Source organism: Phoenix dactylifera, chromosome 6 (genome assembly GCF_051530095.1).
Source record: "Phoenix dactylifera cultivar Ajwa chromosome 6, Ajwa_hap1_PhDact_Kaust_v1.1, whole genome shotgun sequence".
Taxonomy (NCBI): Eukaryota; Viridiplantae; Streptophyta; class Magnoliopsida; order Arecales; family Arecaceae; genus Phoenix; species Phoenix dactylifera.
Genome location: NC_143195.1, coordinates 4,549,736 through 4,559,254, shown reverse-complemented (window position 1 = coordinate 4,559,254; position 9,519 = coordinate 4,549,736). Strand labels below are relative to the sequence as shown.

The 9,519-nt window shown below is 37.3% G+C and overlaps 1 protein-coding gene across 1 annotated transcript; it reads right to left on the bottom strand.

Moving 5' to 3' along the window:
- Positions 1 to 309: 309 nt before the first annotated feature.
- Positions 310 to 8,018, bottom strand: LOC103716587 (protein STRICTOSIDINE SYNTHASE-LIKE 5-like). The gene is made up of 4 exons (XM_039122034.3): positions 7,540 to 8,018; positions 2,666 to 2,973; positions 746 to 878; positions 310 to 647 (listed from the first exon to the last, which is right to left on the bottom strand). The coding sequence occupies exons 1-4, from the start codon at positions 7,975 to 7,977 to the stop codon at positions 372 to 374; spliced, it is 1,155 nt and encodes a 384-aa protein (XP_038977962.3). The 5' UTR covers positions 7,978 to 8,018; the 3' UTR covers positions 310 to 371.
- Positions 8,019 to 9,519: the final 1,501 nt, after the last annotated feature.

The window sequence follows — 9,519 nt, the reverse complement described above, 5'->3', positions numbered from 1 at the left end:
ACATTATATTTAATTTCTTACATAATTCATAAACACAGCATCACCCATCTATGGATATGATTTTAAGATGAATATAGTTCACAGATTATTAAAACTCCCAAAAAAATAAAAAAAATAATTTTATAATGCAAAGGCAAAAGATAAACTATAGATTTTAGAGATCTTTCATAAATCTTTTATTTTAGACTTCATTCTTTGTCCATGTTTATAAACCATTCTCAGAAGAAAAAAAAGACATTGAATAACACTTGTTAACCATGAAGTGGATAAGCAGAGATTCTTAAGATTCAAACCATGAACAATGATAGATAAATTTAAAATCCTTTTCCACCCATAAGCATGAAGCTCAGTTGATAATTATAGTACCATGTTTACATAGCATTTGATCTATATTGAGTAAGATCAATCTTACTGATATAGGACTCATGGAGTGAACCATAATAAAGATTCTTTCCAATTTTAAGCCCACCAGTGACGAGAATCAAATGTCGATCTGAATAAATGGTAAGCGGTTGCCCTTCTAGAGTCACACTAAGCATTCCAGAATCTTGAGACAAGTAAAATGGTGAGAAGAACTTTGCTAGGATGGCAGCCATTTTTCTTATAAAGGGAAACTTGAATAATATATCCCATGAAATGGTTCTTCCCTACAAAAGTCAGAGAATACGATGGTCATGTAATTATAAACTACACATAACGTAAGAGATTAGAAGTGTAAAGGAAATAAAAATAAGAATTAGTATACCGATGATAGTGCAATCCAATAATGGCCTTCACCACTATATCGAATGTTATCAGGATAGCCTGGCAAATTCTCGATAAAATTCTCTGTCGTTCCGTTTTTGTCTCCTTCAATATGATACCTTTTGCACCTCCTCCTACATTAAGAAATATGCAATAACAATAATAACATAGCTCATTTAAAATGACCAAGGAAAAAAGTTTCGATAGCTGCAACTTATTGAAATCCACCACCTCGTCGCCTCCTATCCATAGAAACCACCATGGTTTGCTAAAGAATCCACCGTGCAAAATATCTTAACAACAAACACAAGTTAATGTGTACTTAACAGGAACAATATTTCATTGATTAAAGTCTGGGGTATATAGGGTGCTATTTATAGAATCTAGGGACCTTACATTGATATGCAGGATGGCTCCAGACTATCCTAACATTGTTTCACTATTTTGACTATAACTTCCTCATCAAAGCTCAAATCTGGGCAATTCAAGAGGTATTGAAAAGTTTACTCAATGTCGGATGCAGTATAGAGCCTCAAATTCCATTTGAGTTAGCTAGCTTGAAATCATCTTTTGGGCCAATGTGTCAAAAGTCATCTCTCAGTACAACTTAACTTACTATATAAAATGCTAAGCTCTTTAGACCCATGAGTTAAATATCACGTTATATTCTCCAATTAAGGGTGGCCCAAAGGCTGTTTGCCGGTCTTGTGACCACAAGAGATGTGGTTCTAGTCTACATCATCTTGTCTCTTGATTCGCACTGGCTACTTATTGGATTGTGGCAATTTTTCAGATCAATCATGATTTGTCACAGGGCACTTTATTATCTTTAGAATTTAGGAAGCTTCTAGAGCCTTAATCTCTAACCTTTCATTCAAATTCTCTCCATCTATAAATACCCCTCAAATGTATCATTTGAGATCTTTTACTCATTATAGATCTTTAAACTATGGCATCTTCTTTTGGCCATATTTAGGTTAGATCAGAAAATTCTAAGATAAATGTTGAGAGAGAGAGCTCTATCAAAATGGAGCCATCTCCCCCAGCTTTCTTCCATCCCCAGTTAGATCTACCTAGAATTAAATTAAATTCTCCTAGACTTAGAACAACTCTCCACTAAAATCACCCTATCTAAGTCTTAGCAAAGAGTAAATCAAGGAGCTAGAAGAAAGATGGTTTCCAAGGGTCCCCCGTGAGAAAGAGCCAACAAGCTTCCTTGGTTTGAATTTGGCACACTCTAACCCTTCTTTCTTTTAATTGTTTGACAAATTATAAATACTTCGATATAAATTTTGCAATCCTTTTCTTAATAAAATAATTTCGTTTTAGATCATCTTTTTCTTGCTAGATAGCTTACAAAAATTTACTTTCTTGCAAATTTTTTCTTCAAAGCCTTATTTTCCTCAATTCCTTTCTTTGAGATCAAGAGAAAGTTTTTCATAACCCCAGACTAGCACAAAGAATAGACTAGAAACCAATAAAAGCCATTTCAAGTACTATTTGTTGTCAACTAATAGCAACCCTCGATGAAGGTGAGCACAAGCATGATCCTTTGATTATATAGTTTTGGGGTGGCCTTCTTCTCCAGCTACACTCATGGCCCTAACCCAACCTCTAGTTGCAGCCTTACACCATTTTCCCTTATTTGCTTTAGGTTTTTCAATTTTTAGGACCTTAATATTTGGGTAAGAACCCCTTGTATTATAAACTAGTTTTTAACATCTCCAATTGTTTCTCTATAATTTTCATAAGTTTTTCACATGTTTCCCACCCGCTATAACATAAATTTTCATATTTTCAAATTCTAGGACTTGTATTGTTTTGCTTTGCCTGTTAAATATGTTTTCCTTTCTTTATGTCCATTATAGAAAATATGGCGCCAACAATAATTTTGACATAAAGTGATAATCTATGAACTTACAGTGGGGTCTCACAGAAGATTATAGAGTGTTGATCTGGAGAGACTGCTACACCATTAGCAAAATAGAGGTCATGTGCAAGCACCACTGTTTGATTGGTGGATGGGTTGAAGCTCATCAATCTTCCATGAGGCCGGCCCTCAAGAATGTCTAGCATGGTCATCTCTAAGTTGTATTTGTAGGATGCATCGGTAAAATAGATCAAGCCATCAGATGCAACATCGATCCCATCAGTTAAGCGAAAGTTCAAACCCTCAGCCTCATTTGTCATTAGTTCCACTGTTTGGTCTGGTTTCACCAATAGTACACCCTGGCAATAAACATGTGTTCATATTATCAAACTACTAATTCTTCACTACTCTACATTATGTCAAAAAGAAATAAGCATGGGTAACAAATAAAATTTCATGTATTGGTATGTTGTATTTTCCACAAATGAGATGGGCAAAGCAAGGGCTAGACTACAAAATTGCATATGTCAAATTGATGACATATTAGTCTTAAATGGACGCATATTATTGATAAACTTTTACTTGAGTAGCTGCATTTCTTTTTCTTTTTTTTTTCATATTACAAATTAGATTTTCTAATTCTTTAGCCTCGATCCATATAGATGAAGCCTACCTATCAGTTGTAAATAGTTGAACGGACCAAGTTATTCCATCATTTGTTTAGTAATCTATGATTGTTGATGCATGCATGGCTTTAGATGAATGAATTTCTCTCTTCTTTTTTTTTTTGGTACAACGGCAGCTCACACCCTACGAGTGTGAATGCGGCCGACAAAATCATAAAACAAAACACTGCATAAACCCTCTGGCAATGATGCGTGGTCCACCCAGACAAAGCCTCCCAAGTGGTGAGCCACAAAGGAAGCAATCCAGTCAGCGGCAATGGGTTTATGAAAAATACTAAGAACTTGAGAGCATCCTAAAACAATTTTCATTATATACTATTGGAAGTACCCTTATTGCCAATGGTCCACTGGAAAAGGATATTATAACAATATCAAAGAGTAAATGTAAGGTTATTTATAAAAAATATCATATTAATAATGAAATTAAAGAATGTTGGCTCAACCATTATTCACACATGGAAGGGAGAGAGATAGATTTCTGTTGTTGCCGTTCCAGGTCCATTTGCACTAATTTTAGGTGTATGCGCACTGATATGCTCCTTTGTGCGCACTTATATCTACATCTATGTGCATTGGTTTTGAACTGAGATGAAACCTGGTCCAAACTCATTTAACATTCCTTTCTCATCAAGTGATATCAGAGCATGCCGCCTACCAAACAAGTGGTATCAAAGCTGAGGTTGAGTGAGTGCGATTAGTGAAAAAGGGAATTAGTCCAATAATTAGCCTCCAGAGAAACAATTGGAGAAAGCAGCCAAGATCAAGGATGTTCTCTTTGGTGAAGACCACAGGATGAAGATCTCGTTGATCTTGATGGCTGTTCCTCCTCCAGTAACACTTGTTCATGAGGGAAATGAGAAGGAAGGGTATGGATGAAATGATGGTGATGGTATTCCTCTTAGTGTGAAAGTAGAGCATGGCGAGCTAGTAAAACTATCCCATAATTAGCCACCAGAAGAACCTTATTGAGGAGCATGGAGAGCTACCAAAGCAATCCAATAGTCTATCACAAGCAAATCCACAATTAAGAAGGTCCACTAAAAGTGCCTAGTATCTAAGCAAAAAGTAGTCAAGAGCCATGCAAGAAGAGATATCCATATATAGAAGCCTTGCATGAGAACTACTTACAAATTAGTGAAATTGTGTGCTCAACAGTATATGAGTCTTCAAGTTGAAGATGGAATGGAAAAGCTCACAGCCAAGGTTGCAAAGCTGGTTGTGAAATGATTTGACAAAGAAAAGTGTGCTGACTTTGAAGTTTTTCTCACCAGTGGTGAAGATATCATCAGCTAGGTGTAAAGCAACCTTCATGGTGAATTGAAGGAAGAGACTTACATAAAACTGCTAAAGGTCTCAACGTCAAAGACATACTAAGAGGAGCTTGTCTGCAAATTTAAAAAAACTCCAAGGTATTGATGCAGAAGATATCCTCCTTCATGGTGTCAAGGAGAAGTCTACACATCTGCATAAGCCAATCATATTTGAACTTGATGAAGTTCTCCTCAAAAGTCAAGAGCGGAAGATTATTAGGCTATCACTCTTTTACATTTTGGACTGTGCTATTTGGAATGGAGCAACCCATGATTAATGCCCATTCCAGATTCTCTCTTATAAAAAGAAACGGGCAAGAAATTTGGGTTCGCTTCAAGAAAAGAGGTGTTCTCCTGATGTTGTGATCCAAGAAATGTGTTCTATTAGTTTTCTGATTCAAGAGAGGGTTATCTTGATGTTGTGATCTTTGGCATGCTCCAAGAAAAAGCAAAACATTGCAATCCTGTTATTTCTGGAATATAATGGAAGATTGATCTGTACTCGATTCCATGGTTCTTCTGAAGGTTTTTCCGTGTTAAACCTTGGTCTCTTGTCCACAGGTGATTTCTGGTTGCCTATGCTCTAGTTTTTATATTCTTATTAATTATATATAGAAGAGAAAGGGATACACTTCCTCTGCTTCCATGCCAGGTCGATGTGCACTGGTTTCAGGTATATGTGCATTGATATACTTCTCTACGTGCACTAATATCTGCCTCCATATGCAGATAAACTATCTTAATTTAATATGGTATGCCTGTTCAAAGCCACATAGGGCTTTTAAATGAATTCTTTCAAATTGACCATTCATTAATGATCAGATAGATGCTAATAAATTATCTGCAAAAAAAATTAGCACAGAATGATACTAGAAACCAACTCCAAACCCATGATACAGGAAGTTCGAGATGCTTTGTGATAAATCAGCTAAATCAAGTAGACAGCACAAAAGGGGTTAAAGAGGCCATTGTCTAATAGACGCTTAGAGATAAAACATGAAGAAGTGGATTAGATGTGTCCTGGTCGATCGTCTCAAGGCTTAACCAATCCCTTCTTTAGATTTTAGAAATAATTAGCTGGAAGAAAAAATATATTAGCAAAGTATACCGATTTCACATGAAAAATGCTTCTAAACTTCTTAAGTTGAGATGGAATAAGATAGTTATAAATTACTTTTTTTGCTTATATAATTATAAATTAGTTTAGCATTTTATTTCTGAAATTTATGGGTTTCTCAAAAATTAGCAACCACCTTTGGAACCATAAGCTTTTTCTCTTCTTGTTAAAATATCTGGGTACTAGCTCAAACTGAGCGGTACGGAGGTATACTACATCTTACAAGTTTAGTATTGGTACTCGATACAGATGACGTATCGACACTCGATACAGATGACAAATTGATACTCGGTTAAAAAAAAAAAATCCATATCGAGTAGAATAAAGAAAAGCATACTATGCCAAAAATTTTGTTAGTTTGAATAGCCCATGCATTGAACACTACTAGTAGGACGAACTAGATGAGCTACCACTTTTGTTTGCAAGGATATCAACCAAAGTTCCCTTGACTATTAGCCTATGGAGTTTGTCTCTTTCCAGAAGGGATAGACATTACAAGAGAGAGAGAGAGAGAGAGATTACGAGAGAAGAAAAATGGCTAAGATTTCCGCCACCAGACATGACTCTAGTATACAAAATTTATCCGAGCAAGATAAAAAAATATTATATCATGATCATCATCCACAAATAAAAAACAAACTTCTAAATTTAAAAAAAATAAGCAAATTCAATGGAGTACAAATATGATTACTTTATTATAAGATTGTGCGACATCAACTATTAGATCTTGCAACATCTGCTTTGAGATCCATGCAGATAGATGGAAGAAAAATATTTGAGTGCTTTGAAATACGTGCAAGATGCGGTCCAATGGTTGATACCGTAAAAAAGATTACAAGGATCCGTGCGGACGTGTATTTAGTCCTAGACCGATTATTCGCTAGATAGATATTGGATACTTATACAGAATCAAGAAATCCAAATAGTACTTTTTGGCTAACCATTTTAGGGAAGATCCTGAATTATTACAAATGGTATTAGAGCAAATTCGACCCACAACCAATATGGACTAAGGGACACTGCAGTACAGATTCATTAGAACTAACCACAGATCGATCGTGGTACTTGTGATTAGATTTGAATAGATTTAAATCTTTGACCTAATGAGGACGTCATGGCTTAAATGGAGAGAGTATGTGAGAATATGGATGAAAATGTATGTAGTCCTACATCGGTTATTTACTAATTGATACAACCCGAACCATTCCCTCCTCAAAGAAAGCAATTTAGTGTCGTCTTGGATCCGATGTCCAAATGCATGGAGGAAATTGGCCCTATTTGGCACATATAATAAGAATATAAAATGGACTAATGACTTTTGATTAGTAAAACTTCGTAGGGTCTTTCTCTCTTTTGAAATTTATGTCAATCGATCGTCATACCTTTGAAACAAATGCAGGCCACAGTTGAAGAATTATGATTTGAATAGTAAGCTTTCTGGCTTTGGCTTTGTTTGAGTTTTTGCTAACCTACTTTCCTGTCAGTTCGGAAAAGAATTATAAGTACCAAACAGTAAAAACACTAGTTTCGGAATATTTTTGAAGAAAGATTGATGCCACGAGGACTGCTAGATACCTTCGACATGTGCAATCGAAATCAACTTAAGGTGATATGATTTTTTTCTTAGGAGAAGTCTCAAGTTTTAAGTTTTAAAACACTGCAACTGCCGGCCCCTAAGACACTCCTTTTTCTTCTCCTTCAAAGTTCAAACTATAAAATCAAAATTGCATAAATATAGAGGCGACTTCTCATGCAACAAGATCCTACTATCTAAGGCCGAGCAAACTCAAATTAATTTTTTCTATGACTCACCTTGTAGGAGTCGGCGACGACGAGGCTCCCGCCGGGGGCCATGGCAAGACCCAGCGGCCGGCCACCAATAAAAGCCCAATCCTCCACCTTAAGCTCGGCGTCCTTCAGTCCAACTCTCCTTATCCAGCCATCAGAGCAACCAGTGTAAAGATATCCTTTCTCTGCGTCGTAAGCCAAGTCCTCCGGCCCCGGCAGGAGCCCCTCACCGATGCGCTCGCTGGCCTCGAGCACATGGTCATGGCGCTCCGGCACGGCTATGGAGTCACCGAAATAGTGGTCGCCGGGGAGCGGCGCCGGGTCGAAGTCCGGGGGCTGGAAGAGGATGGCAGCCAACACAACGGGAACAAATATTAGCAGAAGAAGACCAAGGAAACGCGATGTGAGATTGGGCTTTGGAAGAGTGGAGGGAGGAGGCAGGGGGGTCCTCGGCTCGGCCATGGAGTGGATGCGCCTGTGAGGTTGGAGTGAACGCAGTACCAGGATTCTTCTTATAAAAGAATAGTAACATTATTGCATGCGGTCGGTTGGACATTAGATGGACCGGTAACTCGTGTGTCCACCCTACGTGTCCAAAGATTTTGGCCCGCTCCCGTCCACAGGACCTTGCCCATTTTCTCGAGATTTAGAGGGTGAACCCCAATAATTGTATGGACATTAATGGAAACAAAGGTCAAAATTGCCGGCCATTCTCACCACCTCAGCTATTTCCATATTTATCCGCTCCCAACCTATTGTTAACTAAAATTAGAATGGAAAAATAAAATAATAATTTTTTAGTACATAAAATATTTTTTAAAAAACCAAAGAAATCCTAGATTAGATGGGTAGCATCAATAGGTGCCGGGTCGTCAACGATGCCAAGGCTGACGGAGATGGCGCTGATGGCTCCCAACTCGAGGGAGCTGAAGGTGCTGACGAGGATCCTTGAGAATTACGTAATCGGCCTGATGAACCTCATTAGTCGGGCGGTGGGTGCGCCACCAAATAAAATCTAGTTGCATGATGGATCCCACCCATAAGGCCAATGAGACCCTTGATCAAATATGAGAGTTTTTTTTTAACATATATAACCTTCTAAATAATAAAATTAACATAATTTTTTTTGTAAAATTGATATTTGCATATATATTTTTATAAAAATTTACTTTATATGTATACCTTTATTTATTTTTTTACTTGCATATATGCCCATACTATATAATACCATAAAAAAATTAGCAATTTAAAATTAAAAATTACTAAAATATTCTTAACGGGTAGATATACAAAAAAAATATTTATAAAGATAATTTCGTTATTTTAATTTTAAATTGTTAAATTCTTAACCGCGTTCGATGGTATGGTAAGATACGCAAAAAAAGAAAAAAAATGTATATATACAAAATAAGTATTTGATAAGGATATACATGTAAATATCAATTTTAAAAAAGTATTTATGCAAATTCTAAGGTATGTATGCCAAAACTCATTAAATAAAGATCCATGTTCAACCCATAAGAAAGAAAGGAGGAACAAAATTAATATGTGGAAGCGTCATTTGTCCGGTTTACATCAAGAACTTGATCCAAGTCAAACTTTCGATCAAGTCCATCATCAAATTAGAAGCAATTAGCCAATTACGATCACTGTAGAAAAAAATTTAGGCTCCAAATTATGTCATTTCAGCCATAAACAAAGTATTTGATTTATCCATGCAGAATGAGGAAGGAGGCCGGGATCCACTCCGAGTCGGCCCCGGATCTGGCTCCTCCACAGCAGCGGCCGGGCGCTCCTCGAAACAGGTCGGCCTTGCCCACATCACCGCCGGACTCCGAGGGCTGGTAGAAGCCCAACAAGGTGGCGTGGTGGGGCTTGGCGAAGAAATGGCCAACGGTCGGAGGTCCGATAACATGTAGGGAGAAAGCGAGTCGGACTCAACCTGGTGCAGCTCCGAGTCCGGCTTGCCCGAGTCGAATGAGCGGTTTGGGCCACGCGACAGAC

Excerpts from the sequence above, each read along its gene's own strand:
- LOC103716587 (XM_039122034.3), bottom strand. The coding sequence starts at position 7,977 with ATGGCCGAGCCGAGGACCCCCCTGCCTCCTCCCTCCACTCTTCCAAAG. Across the intron at positions 879-2,665 it reads ATCTTCTGTGAGACCCCACT|GAGGAGGTGCAAAAGGTATC; the intron begins GTAAGTTCATAG and ends TTCTTAATGTAG. Across the intron at positions 648-745 it reads ATTGGATTGCACTATCATCG|GGAAGAACCATTTCATGGGA; the intron begins GTATACTAATTC and ends TGACTTTTGTAG.